The following is a 21,338-nucleotide window of genomic DNA, read 5'->3' on the forward strand; positions in this document are numbered from 1 at the left end:
ACCCTGCAGGTGGTAGAGGTAGGGTTGCCCTCCTCTCTACCCCTGACAGCCTGCTGCTGCCACCTCCTTTGCCCCAGCAAAGGTGCAGCCATGGCGTGAGCTGCATCAGGGAACCATTTCTACTGACAATCAGCTAAACAACAGCCACCACTGCAAAAATCAACATGAGCGCTGGCCTAAGGGAAGAATGAACATCTGGGAGCAAGGATTAGGCAGAAGGTGAGCAGGACAACCCCCTTCAGCAGCAGCAAGCACTTCTGCCAAATGAGGGTGATGATATAGTCATGACCCCAGATGAAATTTCAAAGCTGTAAAATTAGATGTAATCCACTGCGATCTGCTCTGTCTGCTAAGGTGCTCCGACGATCACAATTGTCTGGGAGTAGCGGGACACTCATTTCTCAGTAGTGGTGAAATACTAAATCATCTAAAACCATCCTATGCAGCCATACCTCTCATTACTTCGCATTAGCATGGCTCGTGCATGCTCACATAAAGCAATGTGCAAAAGGTAGCCTGCAACTTCTCAGCGGGATGCTTACTTTCAGCACTTGCATTATCATCATCATCATCGTCGTCATCATCATCCGTGTACAGTATTGGCCCATCGGAGTCCGAGTCGCTGCTGTGGCTCTCTCTGCCACTTTCACTCTCAGGAGGGGCAGCAGCGTCAGAAGCCTCCTCCACCGGTTCAGATAGCGCCTGGTCAGGTGCCTCCACTTCTTGGTCTTCTTTGGTAGCCAAGCTGTTAATTCATAAGCAGACACGGTGTCACATTAATGCAAGCAGCACAGAACACAAATGGGAGACAGACTGTATAAGCAACTATGAAAATAAAAGTTCTGTTACTCAAAGTAACTTCTCCTTTCTAAAAAACTTAAATATATAAAACATATATAAAGTATGCAGATGCGTACATGTATCTGTGTGTATGTATGTTAGGAAAAAAGATGCAAACAATCTGGAACAATCTGCAAAGCCTGTATAAGGAAAAATCCTCATTCTTCTTTGTTTCCTGTGGGATGGGACCAACACTACAAAAGCGAGTCAGAGAGCGGATGGGAGTGCAAAGCTTCCTGTTCTGGAAGCCTAACTCCACTGTAAACACAGTTTTATTGCTGTTGAGTCCAAAATGTTCATGCCCATCACCGATTAACATGGAAATCAGCAGCAGAGTGCCCTCTGCCTTGGGAAAATCTTTATGTAAAGGAAGGGTAGAGCAAAGGGAGAAGCAGCACAGGAGCATAACGCTGGCACAGATGTACCAGCAAGAATTTAAAGGAAAGTCCCTAGGCCACTGGTGTCTCGACTAAACCCTCTTGGGTTGTTATGAAAGATGCTTGTTCTTGTGGCAGGGAAAAGACAGATTAATAAGCCAGTTTCTTTTTTGCTGCCAACCGTTTTCCTTAAAAAATGTAATTATGACCCTTCTCTTGACTAGATTTTATAGCATCTGAGACTTAGACAAACTATTAGGCAGCTATTAGACAGTCCAAACACCTACTAACCGAAGCCTGAAACTGTCATTTTCAAGTGTGCAAGTAAATTCAGCTACTGAATTGAGAGCTTTAGCAGTGAGATATTTAATGATATCCGCAAAATAGTAAAAAACCCCTTGTAATTCAGCATCATTTCTTGTTTGCCTTTATGAGAGAGAAATAAAAGTCTTACCAGCTACTAGCTGAACCGCTGACCACAGCGGTCACATTAAGCCACGCAACAACATAGGAGGCAGGTTATGAGCAATGACCTTCTGGGGAAATATGAGGTACTGCAGGTGAATGGCTCAAAGGCATTGGCAAGGAACAAACTGTGTTGGGATGCAACGCAAACTATTACCAGTCAGCAGAAGAAACAGAAGAGATCCCTACGTGCCTACGGTGCCCCTTATGCGAAGAAATGTGGCTTCCTCGGTATGGGTCTTACCACCCACCCACGACAGCCATACCGTCTTACCTTTTTGTGTCTTCTCTGCTAGCATCTGGACCACTGCCTAGGGCCGTACTGCTCAGGCTCTCATCCGTGCTATGCTCAGTCTGAAGAAGAGGTTTAGTATCTGATCCGGGGCCGGCCGGCCCTGCCACACAGTCGTCTGACACATCTTGGGCATCTGAGGAGACAGCGGGCTGACCAGCTGCAGCAGGAAAGGGAGGTGGAAGCGGAGGTGGTGGCGGGGCAGCGGTGGGAGGAGGGGGGACAATGAGCTTGTTCGGTTGGTCTGCATCCTCCGTTTCAGAAATTACTATGGAAGGTTGCTCAGGCTCGGGTTTCTCTGCCTTTGCTTCCAACCTGTTGGCTGTGGCACCTGAGGGGGAAGCAGCAGCCCCATCTGGCGCTGTTCGTGGGGCTGACTGTTTCCCGGGTTTTTTCTTGCCCCTGGGAGTCCCTGATGTGCCTGATTTGCTGGAGGTCTCCTTAGAGGCTTTGGGATGAGATGATGTGGACGAAGGAGATGGTGATGAAGAGGACTTGGAGACTGGTGGTTTTTTTGCATGAGAGGAACTAGCTAAAATAAGAAAAAAAAAAGGCATTTTACAGTCTTGCAAATATATAATTTTTGCACCGTTCTTTCTGCTGATATTTAGAAAATGAAAAAATTACACTTGATACATCTACAATCCTTCATCTATATGTTTGAGACGAGTAAATGTTGCAGCTCAAACTTCACCTTTGAGGTGGGAAAAACTGAAACGATGAATACTTGCCCAAGAACAGTGGAGGGGATCAACCTTACAAATGGGTGAGAGTTTGATTCTAGCATTCTGCATTGGCCCATTACAACTTGCCTGGACATCATCTAAAAAGTCAACTCCTTATTCCAAACATGTTTACCATGATTTTCCTTATGCTTTTCAATGAACACCGCAGTACCATTATGGATATCAGTCAATTACCTTTCACAATGTTATTGCTAGTGGTGTGCTCCTAGTTAATGGCAAGCAGCAGAGGGATAGCAAAACAAGATGTACTTGCAAGTCCAGCTGGACGTGTTCATAAAACAGAGGCAGAAACCACCAATTCCACTCTGCACAAATGATCTCCAGAAGGGAGGAGGCATTGAAGGCCTCCTGCATGTACTGAAGGTGTTCATCTTACCAGTGACCAACTCAGGTAGCCTTGAAAATGTAGTGAAACAAGGGTTTGACTCTAGCTGTACAAGCTGGCCAGTGATGCTGCTGTTTAATCCTGTGATACTCACCATATTGAAACATGTATGTATAATGCCCAAGTTTGCAAGAGATTTCAGCTAGCCTGCATGCCCATGTGCATTCCAGCCACATTTCTGATTGCTGTGTTGATGCACACATCACCTGGACTGGGAGTTTCAAACCTGTGACTTTCATTTAAAAAGCAATAAAAATGACAACCATCTTATGATTCAGTCCTTTTCATCAAAATGCATCCAATTCAAATACTTCTGCTATAGTAAAAATGCATTAACCTCCAGAGAACAAATGAAAGCATTATAAAGCTACACAGCAGCCCTGTAGCTAAGCTTACCGAGTAAAACAGAAAGCTGTAACAGAAATCTGCTGAAAGGCCTACTTTACTCATAAGCATTTAAATAAAAACAAAACCCCAGTAGATTAGGATAGAACCAAAATACAGATACTGGCCATAATAAGCTCACGATATAAAAATGGCTTTCACAGTGAGACTGTTCTCAGTGTCAAAGAAGATGGAAAATAATTCAAAAGACATATTATACCGTCCTCTTCTGTAGCTGAGTGTTACGGTTTATAAACATTTAAAATCCTGTGAGGCTTTCAGTACATCTGAAAAAACCCACAGAAACTTCAGGCAAATCACTGTCCCTTTTTGTGCTGCAAGGTGACTGTAACAGGCACTGTACCGAATCTACTGATACTGCACTCATCATCCACATAAAGTACAAATCACTGACTTACCAATAAATCAAAAAGAAGCAAAGAAATGGTATAGGCAGCAGTTCGCAATTGCAGTGGAAATAGATGGTGGCTCTAATCTGCATATTATTTCACAGTAACCTTTCTAAGTAAGTTGGTAGTAAGAAAGGGCTCTGGTTCTAATCCAGCAAAGCACTTCAACACAGGCTGGAGGTCAACAGAAGCAGCTACACGCTTACAGTTAAGAACTCCAACATAATACAAATATACAACCACACCATAATTGTTGCTGGGAAAATGTCTAAAGAAGTTTCCATTGAAAAAACCCTTACATTATTCTCAGAACCTTTCTGGACCTGCAATCAGATAGAGAAACTTGAAAGCCTTCTCCCAGGGAAAAAAACCCTACAGTTTCACGTAGGTCAAAAGTACTATTGCTATTGTTGGTTTTGACTGGGCTGGCTGACAATTTTCTGTCATGCTTCTTTTTCAGTAGAAGATTTGAATTTTGATTAAATAAAAAATTTCATGGCTGTTATTTGCCTTTTGGCACATGTCCATGCCCATGTTTAAGTCCCCTTATCCCAATTCCACTCTTTCAGTTTGAAAACCTGCTGTGGTGCCCTCAGGAGAGCCATGGCTCAGTTACTTATATTCCTCTTCCCCTTCATGGGACTGGATCACTGCCTGCATCGTGTATTCACTTTCTGACAAACCTCTTGTACTAATACTGCTCCTGATTAGCTCTATTTATTAAGTATTGCCCCACTTCAAATGAACACAATGTACTTTTACTGTTGGAAGAAATTACCAGTAGAATAGGTACTATTTTATATAAGGGATACATGGATATATTTCACACCCGTGTGGTCTCCAGCATTGCAGGACATTTCAGCAAGGCTACTAAAAGACAAATCTGGAATCCGAATGTATTTTAATTTAAGAACTCAGATACCTGAGAGCTTATTACCAACCACTGGTATAAAGATTTCTTTATGTGATGGGTTGTTTTATTTCTGAAAGGTCTGCTGTTATAAGGTTCCTTCACCTAGGAAGAACTGAGTTTTCCAGCTGCATGTGAAATACAACAGCAAATTCTGGGGTTTCAGAATGTTTATTCTTGTGGTCGTCTGATGTAGTAAGGACAGTTAATACCAAGTTAATGGATATTTTATGGCAAAGTTATTATTGTAACTCTAGCAGTCTTGCAATGTTTTCAAACAGTCCTCTTCTGTGTGCTTCAAATACAAAACGTGCCAAAATGTGCAAGCTATGAAGAGGTATACTTGGAGAGAAAACTGGAGGGACTGAAGGGCTTTCAAAGAGTGACAGAGGATTGAAAACACAAGGCCTGTATAAGTTTGCCAATGCATATATACAGTCCGTTCATCACAATACTGCTTGTGTTCAAATTATATTTGGATGCTTTACTTTTGGTCATCATCTAAATAACAACCATTCAAACTCCAGATCAGTACCTTAAGAATGGCTACCTATAATCTCTAATCTAGCATCACTGCTGATTTAAAAGTGTAGTGACAAACACATCTGCTCTCTGCCTGATGATTGACATTTTCCACTTCCAGTGTGTATTTAGAATCACAGCAAGCCATCAACCAGCTCACGGAAGCCTGGCCATTTCTAATGAGTTATAAATTTTTTTTTTTTTTTTCAGCTAAAACAACTGCTACTCAACAGTTTTTAAAGATGTCTTCATGGTTTTATCCTTTACCTCTCCGAGATCTTGTAATCTTGTCAAATGAATTGGAATAGTAGACGTTTCCAGCAGAAAGTTACAGCAATACCAAAGTAGTTTTACTTTGGGGCAACTCATCTATTTGGTTTCAGAAGTCACCTTTTTCCCTGCTGATTCTTCAGCAGTTCTCTGGGTCATTTTGCTGCCAGCATTCACACTTGAACTGGGAATTCAATATTGTCTCTGATGTGCTTGGTGTTTCATTAAACAGCGAAACGATTTGTCCATTGTCTGGGGTGTCTGCAGACAGCAGCACCAGAGCTCAGCGGGAAGCTAGCTAAAAACATCCATGGCATGCTCTTTAGTAATGTTGCTGTGTACCAAGGCAGAAGTTATTTTAAAACCAAGCCAAGCACCCCCATGCACATGCACCCACCATAACTGGCACTGCCTGTGCAGTACTCACCAGCTTCTCGATTTGCACTGTGACTTGTTGGCTTGGGCGGTGGGAGAGGAGGCTGCTTAGCAGGAGCCCTTCCCTTTTTTTTAGCATGAGGTGCTTCGTTACTCTTATGGCTGGTGGTGGTGGAAGCAGCAATAGCATTTTTTGGTGGTAGTGGAGCTTTTTTAGATTTAGGCTTAGGCTTGGGTAGTGGTGGAGCATGGGATGCCGGTATTTCTGGGCAGTGATCAGTAGTGCTCTCTATGGATAAGAAAGTGAACAGAAGCCAACTGACACAGACATATGCCACGTACATTCAACAGCAAGCCTGACAACAATGACTACTTTTTGCTGCTTGAGCTCTTGGGAATCAGGAGAGAAGTCTTCATCTCCTGCCTCTTATTGAAGTATTATCTCAGAAAAAAATTACTGTCCATCTCAATTCAAGTCCTTCTCATGGAAGATTTTTGCCTGGCACTTCTCTCAGTCTCATCTATTCTAGACCTCCAAGGATCATCCTTAACGTTCAGTATCCCCAACTAGACTGCTGGCTGCAAACTAAACAAGGGAAAAGCCATTTACCCCAACAAATTCCCTCATCTTCTTTCCAGCCCTCTGAGATCAACAGGCTATAAAACTCAGATTCATGTGAATCTGAACGTGAACAGGGCCATTCTCTCAGCCCTGGGTTCAAGCATGGATATGCAGCTGAAATTTTGCCCTGAAGCAACCCATTCTCCTAAGCTGCAGACTGCTTGCTTATAGCAACTTTATTTTGGGTATCTTCCCCAGGGTATTTCTACTCTTCAGAAAGAGATGAAGCTAAATCAAATAGGATATCATTTGCCATGGGAATGCTCTCCTCTCCTGCAAGCTCTTTGGGTACTGTTACAAGACTGCCCGTCCAAGAATCAGCAGTTCCTTAGTCAATGGGAATTTGGACTCTATCTACATTGCGTTGTGCAATAGGAATGCCTCTGTAAAGTGAAAGAGGTAGCACTGAGGACCCAATGTCCACAATATACATTTCAGGAGACTTGACTTGGGACTAGCTTCAGGCTAGTTCTGTAGATTGCATGCCCAGTAGCTGTGGGAGCACAAGATCCTGAATGCATCTTTTGGCTTAGTTTCATCCAAAAGAAACCTGGCTTGTGTGCTCTGCAAACCAAAGAAGAGTAAGTGGGGATGACCAGGAAATTCACTTCAAAAGTCCACGCCTAATGCCAACTGTAATGTTAATGTAGGTGAGCCATGTACAGTCAACATAAATTTTGCAACATAATTGCTATGGTTGTAAGACTAGCTGTTCCCAGGTGGGAATCTTTATCTATTCAATTATACCAACTCTGCCCAGTTGGTCTCATGATAGCCTTCCGAAACCTTCCAGAAAAAGGATATTATAAAAGCAAGAGCATACCATCAGAATCATATGGGCTTTATTTGCATGTTACTAAAAACTACAGTGGTTGGGGAAGAAAGGAGCCACGCAAATACTGCAAGGACTTCTAACAGTCTCTTTTATCACTTGAGAGGAAACCAATTAATTTCTTGCAGTATGTTCCTATTAAAGCCTCACTCTTACACACATTAAATGGCCGTTCCTGGCTCTCTGCCTTCCCATGTAAAAGATTCCCAAGAGATAAGCAGCACCTTTTCATTTTAAGATTAGTAGATGAAAAACAAATCATGTGTTGGACAACAATGACGTTCTTCATCTCAGAAACAAAGCCTTTTCAACCTCTAGCTTACGGCTTGTTAACATGAACCTAAAGCATCATCTGCAGTTATTAAAAGCAACATGCAGACATATGTCTCTTCATGAACTGAAGGAATTAACTGTCCAGTGTCTTCCTCCTTTATTTCCAGCCCATTATAGACTAGTATGTTTTTGCTAATGCTTTGCAAGAACCATTGCATAGCAACCTTTTACAGCGTTCAGATTCTTTCGAGCACAGATTCTTCTACTGCCTCTTTGTTTTCCAGAGAAAACTTTGGACCAGAGAAAGACTTCGGAAGAAGAAAGAAACATACGTGTTTGTTACATTTTGCTCTCCTCTTTTATAGCAAAGAGCATCTCCTTGTGAAATTCTACCTACCTTCATTCAAAGTTGAAAAACTGATTTAATTCTGAAAAAGCAGGGCATTTTAAAATTTTAATTCCATTAATAACAAACATGGCAAGAGAAGATAAGATTTTGTATTTTGAAGATCTTGAAGGACTTAAACACCTATATACCATTACTGTGTTTTGTTTCCCATTATATTAGTAGAGAAATTATTAAAAAGAGAATGATAACCTAGTGAAAAGAAATACATCATTCACCATATTCTAAAGTAATACAGAGCAATTATTTAGAATCTCAGTCAATCTACATTAACCTATATAACTGTTAGAATTTATCTTCTGATTCATAAAAACAGTACAAAATATAAGGCTAAAGCTTTACTTAGTTGCAAATAATCACATCTTAGTGACAACCGACTAATAATTTTCAAATTTTCTTTAGAGAAATAACTAAAAACTATAAATGAAAACCAAAATTGGAACAGTTCATTCATATCAAAGTTCTTGCTTGCAGAATTCAGTTGTGATTAAAACTGGCAATTTATATAACTTTGATTATGACTGAAATACCTTGCCATCACTGGGATATCATCTTTATCTAGGACAGCTCTTTCCATACTGTTATGTACATCACATCAAAAACTGACAGACTCTTTCTGCACAGCAGCATCCTATCTGCTCAGATACTTACAGTTCTCATCAAGTCTTCACTTCCCCTTGATTACGTACATGCCCTTTTCTTGCCCTTGACCAATGAATCTTCTTTTTGCTCATAGCCATGAGGAAAGCTGTGGTGAAGATGATTGCCTTGGACCATATCGACCCTCTTGGCATCTTAATTAGCTATGTCATTTTTACCTTTTAATCTTTTTTATCTCATCAGATATAAACTTGACTGCCCTCAGTGTCAGTCTGATCTTGCCCAAACTATTGTTTCTCATGTACTCTTGAGATACAGATTTCCAGTTCCTACCTGACCAGTCCATTACACCAGCTTTTGCCAGCAACAAGCCAAGTTTTGAAGCAGATGCTTTTCATTGCTTTTCCTCTGCTGCCCCTCAGGCTTTCTGAACATTCACCGACTGTCCTCCCTCAAATTCCCCTCTGCTGCGATGCCAAAGCTGACAATGTTTAGGCTGCCGGCATTGTGCTTGTTATCATGGTCTGGTCCCCTCTTGTTTTTCAGTGCCTAACTACAGTGTCCTCCCTTTTACTGCAAGTCCATTGGAACTTTTTTGTGGTTTTCTGCATTTATGTAAGACACTACAATAAATTCCTGGTATATACATAAGTACTGTAGTAACACAAATAACTAATAACAGCAACAGTGGCTTGATCTTGAACAGTGACAGGGATGGTTTGATGTCTGTATGGCTTGAGATACAATTAAGTTGTAATTGTACCTCCCTAACATGATTCGGTGTGAATATGGACCCTTGGTCTTCATGCCTGCTCTTTCTTTTGCACCTTTTGCCAAAACAAGGAGGCATCCGAATCAGTTCAGACCCATCTATTTGTTCAAGCCAGTCCCCCAGGTCCCTCAGTACCAGCTGTAATATATTTTTATTGCTGTTGTTTTTCTTAATGTAGACATCTGCTCATCACAAACTGACCTTTTAACAAAAGGTCTCCAAAAGATCATCAGATAGGAATACCTTTTATTCACTGCTGCCTTGATCAAGACATCTGCTGTAAAAGCAATCCATCTACAAATTACTCTTTAAATAGGAAAGCAAAGCAAATGTTAATGTCTCATTAAGCATTTGGATCAATAATATGTTTATGTTTAGAATAAATTTTCCAAAGGCCAGATTTTCAAGAAAGCTTACTTTGAGACCAGCTTTTCTTGCTCCCAGAAATTGTGATTGGGACCAGACTCTTAAGAAAGCTGTGTTCTCATGTAAACACCTAAATGATGGTCAGGGTTACAAAGTACTCAGTATACAACAGCTCTTACAGAGACTCATCAAGACTCAAAGACTTTCAGAGAGATGCCAGTGCGCCATATGCACTAGAAAATCAGATGACTTCTTATTTTGGAAGCTAAATGTGGGACCTTTTGCAAACTCTGGACCAAATGGACCTATGAAATTCCTAGGCATAGTTTCAGAAGCCATACATGACTGGGTTGTATAATACAATAATTTTTTCTTTACTTTTTGTTATACAGTACTGGTATTTTTGTTTCTACAGCTACAGCAGTGACATGAAGATAGCTCATGGAAAACCAGTAGTGCTGCAGCACAAGCATATAATCTACATCAACTACAAAGCACCCTTCTCCTGGAAAACGAGCACAACTCAGTGGAATAACACTATGTAAAATGGAAGTTGGAAATAACATATGATTTGTTGTCTTTTGCAGGATGACACCCTGCAAAATGAAACTCAGTAAGAATTTTGGGAATCATGAGTTTCCTTTCCAGCCTATGCAGAGAGCTGTGTTTTGATTAAACAAAACCCAGGAAGCTGTCATTCAGAAACATGGGAGACAGGGCAAGACAAGGTGTCTTTTGTCTCTTTTTTGGACTCATTGACTGTGCTGATGCAGGTGGTCAACTCAGACAAATCCCTTCATAAACTTCAGATTTAACCAGCTCCATTTTTTGTTACTGCTATTGCTACTAAAATTCTGTTCAAGAAAAGACCCATTCTAATAGTTAGAAAGCTTCCTTTAATTTCCAGTCTAAATGTATTTCAAGCCACTGTTTATTCCTTTCTACTTGTGCTCTCTCCTGGCTACATACCAACTTGTTACATTCATCAAACACACTCAGGCTCTCTCAGGCTCCGTTTTGCGAGGCTGAACAAGAACAGCTGTCTCACGATGCTTTTCACAGCTCTCTGCAGTTTCGAATTCATCTTTCTTGAAGATGGATGAGCAGATCTGTACATCTGCAGACAACAGCACCATGTGCAAAAGGTCTTGTAACAGAGACAGTGTAGGAAACAGGAGAGGGGAGAAAGGGACAGGTGTAACATCTGACCTAAAGCAACCACATTCATATATTTTGCGTTGGTTCCAAGATAAGAAAGGAAAAAACCCCACTGCCTGTCATTTTACATTGCTAACTATCCAACTTCAGCATAAAAGGTAAGCTGTTAAATCAAGAGAGAATACCTAAAACATCTTCACTGTCAGCTGCGTGCTTTTACCATTTCTTGGTCTATGGGAGACTTGGAAATTGAAAGGCATGTAGGCTTCTACATTCCCTTATACTTTCTATATAGATATGCTCAAATAATTCAATGGTTAGTTCATTAAAATCACATCTACAATCATATTTCTGGAGTCACATTAGGATCTCTTTCCTGTGAAAGAAAAAAAATATAGCAGCTTTACAAATCACAAGCTTTCCTCTACCACTCAACTTTTATGGGTGAAAGCCCATGCCTCTCACGTCAGCCTACTGGCATCAGCCAGCCTGGCTGACTTGGTGGCCAGGCTCTGCCCAAATACAGCTTTATCTGGAGTAGCTTTCCTTTCAAGAAGATTTGGATTCAGCCTCGTTTACACTGTTCAGGTGATGAATCGATGCTATACTATTCTTAGAAGAATTGGTTTTAGCCAGCAAATAACTCAGATGGAGTGAGAGATTATTTGGGAGTCAGGCAAAAGAAAAACCCTTTTATGTATGGTGCTCATATCAATGATCTACAGAGCTGAGGAGTGTAGGGAACCAGCTAGGCGCACAAGAGAGAAGAAAGTCTGCCTTGTCTCTCACAGTGAACAGTTTGCAGGATTAGTCTTCTGAGAGAAAGCAGGCTCTTGTCTGAGACCCTGGAAGATGAGGATTACTATCATAAATTCAACAGGTTTTGTTCCACTTTGGGGAAATAAAGCAAAGACCTCTGAGACAAGGAACATTCCTTGATAGACAAACTAAAGCATTGGTCAGCAACGGTGCATGCTCATAAGACCAGAGCTTGTGCCTCCAACCTTCTTTTTTTTTTGGTTACCCATGAGAAAAAGAAAAGATTAAATTTAATGGCAGATTTAAGGGAGAGCAGACGAAGTATAGAGGAAAGAACCTCTGAACCCAACATACTAAGACCTGGAACCTTTGCCAGCTCTGGTATTAGAGTTATCCCATGGAGAAAAAACATTATGTGCATGTATCCCATGAATTCATTTGGAAACAGGACTACAAACTGTTTCCTTCACTGAAGGACATCAGAAAACCTGAGAGGATCAGTCTACTATAAATGGCATAGGAACACCAGCTTATTATCCTGCCATAAAGTAGAAATTTCCTTTTAAACACCCTGCTTGGATGACTGACATCTCATCATTACTACAAACAGTAACAGTTACACTATTAAATTGCCAAAGGGAATTATTTCACCAAATACGAAAGGCACCTGTGAGCTGACAGGCAGCAGATGGGTACACGGTTTATGGAACTGCCTGGCAGCACAGGGAACAGCTTTCAGGGGTCATATTCTTCACTCGCTTCTGCCTAACTCATTTTTACACGGCATGGCTGAGCCTATTGTTTGCCCTGTTGATACTGTATTTCTGTGGCTTATGCTGAAACAACTTTTCCCCTTTAACTTCTTTTAACTCATAACATATTCCACATTCTACCACGCATTGCTGCCAACTCTCACCATATTACCACAATGTCCCTGTATCACTTGTCCTTCTTAAGCTTCCAGCTCCAACAGTCATCATATTTAGATGAGAAAGCCATTTTCAAGACCCACTTGAACAAAAGAGCAAGTAAAGACCACCACCATTTTATAAAAGCATTTTAAAATAACCTCGTAACTTTCAGGGGCTGAGAAAAATTTTTTTGAATATTTTGATTCAGCCAGAGTTGGAACTGCAGCACACCATGCTACTAAACAGCAGGAATTAATCCTGTCTTCAGGTCTTATAAACATGGAAAGTGTATATGACTTCCTTCAAGATCTACACATAAGAGCTCATGACTCTAAAAAGCCTAACATTAGCCTCACTAAAGATGGAACTCTTTGCATCCATTGCTCCCGACTGTCTGGCTAGTATTCACGCCACCTATCTCAGTTCTCATGATGGAGGGTTGTGATCTGAAGTACCAGCACGGGTTTTATGGTCTGAGCAGAAGACAGTGAGCTAGGTATTCCTGCTTCAGCTCTGATTTTCATGCTCTGTGAGCGTTAGCAAACCTCCACTCTGCGGTTGCTAATTCCTTGCTCTGCCAGTGGGTGTGGGTGTAATGCATACCTACTGCATCTGCCATAAAAAATCACCCAGGATTAACCTGTCAGGTGAGATGCAGTGGGCCTTACTCTTCCACCGAGTTCAACAGACTGGCTCACCTTCTTGCTTAATGTGCTATGAAGTAAAGAATAACTGAAGTGTATTCACAATGACTATCCAGTGAGTTGTACTGGATTTGCACTGTGTAACACCATTGCTAATGTGTGGAATTGAGCCTTAACACCTTTTTTGGGCAGACTATTCCTCTGCAATAAAACTGCCTTGTTCATTTTCAGGGGACTCAAGATATTTACATGTAGAAGAAGTTCATGTTTAGATGTAAGAGGAAAGTATACTTGAAGTGTTTTGCATCTTCTATATGGTCATATTGACATTCTATGAAGCCTAGAATACCAAGTTTGCTCATTTTTTGTTTTCCTTCTCCTTCCTCCATATATACTTCATTTTCTGATAGGGACTGGAGTGTTAGCTATGTATTCTTCTGTACTGAGTCTATGCCTGTACAGAAATCATTTTTAATTTCTCCCTGTAAGGTCAACACAATACATAGGGAGTACAGAGTGTAATAATGTGTTTGAAATAGATACTGAACCCTTCCTGCTTCACTGGAGTTCTACATTCTGCAAAGTCAGATAGAGGGGACTTCAACATAGTTAGAAATGTGTATTTCTAAAAAAACTCTGTACCTTAGGAAAACTTCCAAGACCTGACAGTTCCAAAAGGCTGTATTTAGGGTTGCATAAAATAATAAGTGGTCTGATCTAACCCCAAAGTTAACCTCAGCCATTTTAAAGGAGTTTTTCATGGCTTTTATAACTCTTTTCCCCTGACCCAATACACATCTGGTTCTAGTTGGCACCAAAAGATAGATGTATTTAACTGTCATGAAAAAGGCTAATCTTGTATTTCTGTCTTGTTGGGAGACAGGAAGTACTAGAAATCTCACAAGAAAGGCAGTTGTCCTTGGACATCTAGCCACTTTTTACATAGTCAAGTGATTTACACAGCTCAGAGAAGAATTCAAATTTTTGTGTTAGCCGAACTGACCCTCTCAACCTCCAGAGGCTCATTCATCACTAGGTAGGGGTTACTAGAAGACATTGGAAAGGCAGCTCAGTCTAACAGCCAGCCATGAAGTCCTTGATCTTTTGTATCCTTGCTCTTTCCTCTAGGAAAATCCAATAAATGAAGTAGTATTTAAGAACACTTTTTGACAGGGAAAAGAAGTGATGCATTATTCAAGATGCTAGAGAAAGAAAATAAAACTGGTCCAAATCCTGTGATTCCGCATTAATCCTTACTTTTCCCTTACTCAGTCAAACTCTTGTTACCAAGGTAGAGCTGAGTGAAGGTAACAAAATTAATATGAGCTCTGGGACTGCTAAATGTTTAGCAGTATTTACGGCAATTGATCTATAGAAAACCCTATAGTCATAAAGCACATTTTCCATAAATGAACTAAGTTCAGTTTGCGGTAGTGATACAGCTCCTTGAATATTTCCAAAGAGCTGGACTGCAAGTGTTTAAGATTTAATGAAAACCAATAGGAATGCGTTGCTGAAGTTACTTTCAAAATGATATATGGTTTTTAAATGGCTTAAACACTGCTGAATATTCAACCCATGAGTCACTTCTACAATGATATTGCAAGGTGATGCATATGCACTTAGTGTCTTCTTTCACAAAAGGAAAACCTGAAACCAAAGCTTGCCCATGGCTACAAGGAAAGGCTCACACTGAATTTAGAAATCAAACATCCCTGCACACATTTTCATGCTCAGACTATGCTTCTCTTTATGACCTTACAACATCCACAGCAAAAGGAATGCCTACCAGTGACAAAATACTGGTGTTTCACAAGTCTTATCTTCTCAGCAGGTTCTGCTGGCATCCTTATGGCAGAACAGAACTCACAGCATGTATTGGTGCTAATGGAAGAACATGTTAGTATTTTAAGTACGTGAAAACCAATTTGTGAATGTGTTCATTTACCTTTTTGATCTTCTTTTTTTCCTTCCAATGCTGATGCTTTCTCTGATAAAGTACCGTTATCTCCACTGGCTTTTACCACATTTTCTTCCTGTATGGTTTCTTCACCAATGGCTATGGTGTGTCCATTTGAAGTTTCAAAATTTACTGTTACATCACCATCTGAAATGAAAATTAAAAAGCTAGTGCCTAGTTTAACTGCTTCCTTAGCACCTACTAACAACACACAGCATCCCTCTGCCTTCAAGTTTCTATGGAAGCAAAGCAGAAAGACTTACTGAAATGTGAAACATCAGGCTGCAGATCTGCTCTGAAAAGCAACTCTGTAAAGGAACTCTATGGGCTTCCATAGGCTTTGGGTGGACACCTCTGCAGTACTGGGCCTGGAAACGCATGTGAGTTTTCAGGTCCAGCTTCGTGTCTGTACACATTAGCATCCCGTTCTCTTCCTCCCTGCTTCTTGGTTTACACAGCAAAGAAAGAAATGTGTGCATGGACCACAACGGAGCTGCAATGTGTTCCAATATGCCCCAAATCTGGACAATTAGGGGGCAGAATTGCAGGACTACTGTGGTGCATCCCAGTAGGTAAATCAGCCAGGAATTCAGACAGTTCTCAGAATATGCGTGCCCAGTTAATGAATAAAATAGGTCACAAAGTCATTATCCAGTCTTAAGAACCAAGGTGAAGTCTTCCTGTATCATGTATCATACCATTATTAAATTCTGCAAGTCAAATTCTTTCCCAGCTCTGATGATATTTCACTCACTTAGCCAGACTACCTCAGCTATGGTGCGGGGGTGGGGGGGGTTAATCCTGAAAAAAAACTTCTTTCTCTTCCCCATTTGTCTCTATATTCCTGAAAAATGCTACATACTCTTGCTGGCTCGCAGCTTTCTCTCTTTCCTTATTTACTGATTTCTGTTCTCTGTTCCATGCATTTTAAAGTTGCTGATTTTCTTCTCTGGTAATTTCTAAGGCTTGTAATCCTTCTACTGCTCTCACCCCACTTGCAGTTCACGTAGATGATTGCTTTACTTCTGCAGGATTCTCTTGCTGTCCATCCAAAAATTATGCAAATCTACCTGGCATCTCTTCTGGTTCCTCCCACTGATTCTTCATTAACTGTGGTAATTCCACTCTCTTCTTCTCCTTCTCTTCCTTGCTGAGTGCTATCAGACCTGGATGTTTGGCCCTTCCCTGGTTTCAACACAGTTACGCAGCCTCTCTCTTACCACCTTGGGGCGCTCCATGGTTTAAGCTGATGGTTTCATTCTCACCCACACACTAACTTCAACTTGATCTGTAAAAACTAAGTTCTCCCTTCTTAACCTTGTCTGATTCACTATAGCTGACAGTGGCACAAGGTTTCCTTCTTACCTTACCGCAACATTTGAGTTTCTTCAGCTTCTCTCTTCCAGATGTTCATAAATCCATTCTTTCCTCTCTGCCTCCACATGTGGCACCCCCACCTCTTACTCATGTCATGGTTCTGCAAACACCTCCTGCCTCCAAGTGGCACCTGCCACTTTCCACTTTGTTCTTCATCCCATGTGAAATACTGTCGCTTCTTCACATTTCTTACTTCTCACATTTCAAGACTCCATGTAATTTCCTCATCTAGCTTTCATCTCCATAGTCATTCCTTCTAACTACCTTCACACTGCTCGACCACCGAGTTTCCTATATCTCCATTTTTAGCACCTTCAAACCAATCCTGTATTCTTTCAAAATGCTTCTTAAAAATTATAATTTTCATCAGACATGAAGCACAACGTGATGAAGGCAACAGAGACTGGATTGATTGCCTTCTTAAGACAGAAGGAAGAGGAGAAAATTGTTCATCTTTATGTCCTTTTCTCACTTTGCTCAATCTCCATAAGGGTTCCAAAGTCCCATGCCCTTTTAAGAATGGAATAGAGGGTCAAGGACACTGAAGACCAAAGCATACATACTTTTAGCACAAATGATAGTATTTCTGTTCAGACTATTTGTAACCAACCTGAAACGTTAACACATTTCATTAACTGTCCCAGCAGTCTAAATGCAATTTCCAACCATCAATGGACAAGGTCAGGCAGCTCCCCAGTAAAGCATGTAGCAAAAAAATGTAACAAATTCACAGATGGACAAATTGAGGAATGGAGAGTTTGCATGTCTTGTTTTAAGTCAAAGACAGTGGCAGAGACAAGTTCAGAAGCCAGCTATGCTAAATGTCATAGTCTGGTAATTAGCAAAACACTGTAAAGACAAGTGATGTCACATGTCAACAAACAAGGCCTTTACTTCTAAATATCAATGTGTACGATATGAACTATACACATTGATACTTTCATGCTTCTTCAGCTCAGGCAGAGTAATACAACTTCTAGGAGAAAAATATTTTTGGAAATCATGGAATTCTTAGACTCCTTGATAAAATGACAAATGGTTTAATTTTAAGCTACAGAAAATCATTTTACTCACTTGACTTTTATTTGATCTAGATTTATAGAAGATCAATAATTTCAGCAAGAAAACCACTAAAAGCATAACCAGATGCAGCACAGAGGTGTTAACCATGGTTTACTCATGTGTTTCAAAACACAAATTCTGGTTAATACCAGTTACTAAACCTTACAGCATTCTGAAACAAGTGGTGTCTTCCCCACAGTTTTATGTTTGTACCATTTGTGAATGTGGTCTGTGTGATAGTGATGGGATCTGTATGATCCCAGCACTGGTACTTTTTGATACCTGAAATGGATGCTATTGATTTGCTTGGGGTCCCAAAGTCTCTAATTTTTCAGCCAAAATTTCTCATATTATACTCCAGTTGCTTTAGACAGCAGACCTTGACTCAAAAAATAGGTTAATCATTAACTCCAAAAAATTCTGGCAAACAATAAGTAGGAACCACAGGAGTCACATAATTTACAGGGAGCATCAAAATATTTAAGGATATGACCAGAAGTCAGATGGTGTACCTATGGCAGGAGCAGTTACAGAATACAAATCTCTCGACTCCAACTTTAGTTCTTTGTCAACTGGCCCAAATTACCTCTCACACTCCTCAGCTTTGTCTCCTCATACCTATTTATACTACATGGAAACAACGCAATAGTGGCTTTATCATCCATGTTTAGCGTTTAGGAGCTAAATTCTAGTTAATGAGTTATCACCTTGCTCGGGCATTTCCTTCAGCACTCCCCTTCTTATCAGCTCCTCTCTGCTTTGTCTTGTCGAAATCTTCCTTTCCAACACTAAAGAAAAAGCACAGTTAAGAATAGATTTATTCTCGTACTGCTGATGCTTGTGAAAAATGTAGAAAAAGATTTTTATTTTATAGAAACCCTGAGAAATCTTGTTTCCTCTGATTCTGCAGGAAAAGTGGTCTGGGTTTTCATGGATGTTCTCTGAAAATATTGTCCCACAATTTCATATTGATATTCGTATGATCCAGTATCTTCAGCTGGGCAAGGCTCCATGAGGCTTCTTTTATAGTCAATGGAAAAAGGTACTTCCAGAGTGAAACTGAACTCATCCTAGCATAGGCATTTAACATGTAAAAGCACTTCTTTCCCATTGACTGGGTTGACTAGCTCAGCTGGAGATATCTCCATCTGCTTTGTAGATGTTTTGAGTTGGGAGAGACAAATCCTGCTCAGAGCAAGCAACTCACAGAGCAGACTTTGTCACGTGCAAACAGTCTTAAAGTAAAAAAATAACCTTAAACAGACACTAGAAAGTTGTGTTCTAAAAGGCAATAACATCCTTGTCCAGGCTGGTTTGCTTTCATGGAAAAAAATGCAGCATCCTGTTTTTAGGTTAAAAAAAAGCAGCATACAACACACAAAAAAAGACTGTGACATGAAGCATTTTAATTATTATGTTTACTTCCCATGGGAAAAATGCTGAATAGTTTTATAGGGAAAAGCATTTACAGATGGCAAAATAGAATAGCTCCTTACTGCACCCCACCCCCAAACCAATACAATTTCGGTCAGTGATCTGGGAGGTCACTGCAATGATCCATGGAACCATGGTGCATGGCCCACAATACGTGAGCATCGCTTGTAAAATCCCGTCTTCACGGTTAGAAAAAGTTAATCTCCCATCCTGATTCTGTTTACAAATGGACATCAAAACCCAAATGACGTTTGGAGCTCAAGCTGAGGGCATGCGGCAAAGCTTCAGCTGTGCTGGACTCCATCCTATTAATGCTATGGGATAGGGTTATTTATCTCCTCAACTAATTCAAACACTCTGGTAATCCAATTACTCTCTTGGGCCAGTCTAATTGCTATATGCAGATTAAATACTGCAAGAAGTATTGTCAATCTCACTTGCGCCAGCCCAGTTGGAGTGAACAGCCATACGGTGAAGCGATGGCTCCCGTGAAGGCAGGGAGAGAGGCAGTTTGGCTCTTCTAAGAAAGTTACCCTCCACGCACAGCAAAACATCTTTCCCCGCAGCAGGTAACTCTGGCTGCTGATTCACAACCGGGCTGGTTGACCCGAGACACCTGAAGGCATCACTGCTCACAGCTTCCCACTCCCCTTCTATGCCAGGGAAGGGGATGAGTGAACAGAAGATGAAGCAGATTCAGCACTTCTCAGTTTTACAGCACCAGGTTTATTCCTCACACTGAAAAGTGCGGGGATTCAGCAACTGCTCCACATGGGATGCACTTCCCTGCCAAAACAGCACCAACACCTGGCAGAAGAACTGGGGGCAGTAACCTTTTTCACCAGTCCAGTTCAAGCTACCCATGCCTGGGAGATCAACAGCCTGTGAATGCAAACACAGTACTGGCTCAAGAACATGTAAGTTGGCATTAGGTCTGTGTTTATATACTCAGGCACTTTGTGGGATCTGCCCGTTAAAGGTCAAACCTTCATGGTGTTCAAATCACATCTGACAATATAAAGGAGCCCGTGAGTGTGGCTGCAGACTCCCAATATAAGCCAGCCTCCTTGGAAAGAGTGTGGTAGCCCAAACTCAGATCAGGTTAGACTGCCTTGGGTCCCAATCCTAAATTACTCAGGAGCTCTTCCAGTTTTTCCCCATTATTTTTGAAGGTATATGCCTTGCAACTGTGTGTCACACATTGGCAGGGCAAACAAAGCACAGGAGCGTGCCCTATTCTTGCAAAGAGTTTTTCACGTAGGTGAACACTCAGTCCCACAAAGACTGCTTTAAAGAGATGGGGGGCCATGAAGTGAGAGGACTATGTGGGCAGGCATGGATGGAGAGTCTTAATCTTTCTAGAAAGCAGGTGTATTTACACACAGAGTGAAATCTCCTTTGACGTAGACCCCAAGGATGAACACTTCATGCACATGCTTTATACCTGTTTTGTTGCTGTCAATATAAATATTCTCTTATTTCAGCTTCACAAGTATTAATTACTTCCTACCATTTGTCCTCTCTGCTTCCTTTTTACATCTGTTTTCTTGAGTACAGTGAATTGAGATGATCTCTCATATATTTATTTGTGGGACTTAATCCAATACCACTTGAAAACAATAATATTCTTTCCATCAATTTCAAGAACATTGAATCTGACCCCTCATCAATGGCGCTCTCTAGTTTTCAGGATGATTCTTCAGTTCTACAACACTGAATTAACAACTCTATCAAATTAATTATCATGGAAAATGTCAATTGGCATTAAACGACATTAACTCCTTACACTTTTACTGGAAGACCTCAAAGCATTTTATTAACATTACATAGGTTTCATAACATCCCTTAGACATATCTATCTCCATTTCACAGATTAGAAAATTTATGAACAGATAAGAAGCTTAAGCCCCAATCCTTCATCATCTAAAATGCTAGCGATGAGTGGTGTTTTTATTTAAACCGATTAAGCTCAGTTAATTCAGCTTGAAAAGATAATTTATTTAAAATATTATTTGGCCCATGGAAAGAACATTAGAAATCATGCTAGTATTCACTATGAGTATCATAATTTTAATTCCTACAAAGAAAAAGGCAGAATATTAATCTAAATCAAAGGGACCAAAAATATGTCCCCTTGTATAAGAGGAATGAGTAGCCTGTCCACTTTTGAACCTATACTGGGTGCT

General features: G+C 40.7%; 1 protein-coding gene across 5 annotated transcripts in view; it reads right to left on the bottom strand.

Annotated features, from left to right (window-relative positions):
* PHACTR2 (phosphatase and actin regulator 2) overlaps positions 1 to 21,338 on the bottom strand; it is a 144,560-nt gene that overhangs the window by 22,783 nt on the left and 100,439 nt on the right. For 4 of the 5 annotated variants that reach the window (XR_005932974.1, XM_030022228.2, XM_030022230.2 and 1 more), the window contains exons 3-7: positions 18,426 to 18,506; positions 15,268 to 15,426; positions 6,029 to 6,265; positions 1,957 to 2,506; positions 543 to 745 (exon numbers count right to left, since the gene is read on the bottom strand). Coding sequence is in view for 4 of the 5 variants with exons in the window: in XM_030022228.2 (XP_029878088.1) it covers positions 543 to 745; positions 1,957 to 2,506; positions 6,029 to 6,265; positions 15,268 to 15,426; positions 18,426 to 18,506 (1,230 nt within the window). In the remaining variant the exon portion in view is untranslated. The remainder of the gene's footprint in view (positions 1 to 542; positions 746 to 1,956; positions 2,507 to 6,028; positions 6,266 to 15,267; positions 15,427 to 18,425; positions 18,507 to 21,338) is intronic. The other variant, XM_030022231.2, reaches the window with a different exon arrangement.

The sequence above is a fragment of the Aquila chrysaetos genome, chromosome 8 (genome assembly GCF_900496995.4).
Source record: "Aquila chrysaetos chrysaetos chromosome 8, bAquChr1.4, whole genome shotgun sequence".
Lineage (NCBI taxonomy): Eukaryota > Metazoa > Chordata > Aves > Accipitriformes > Accipitridae > Aquila > Aquila chrysaetos.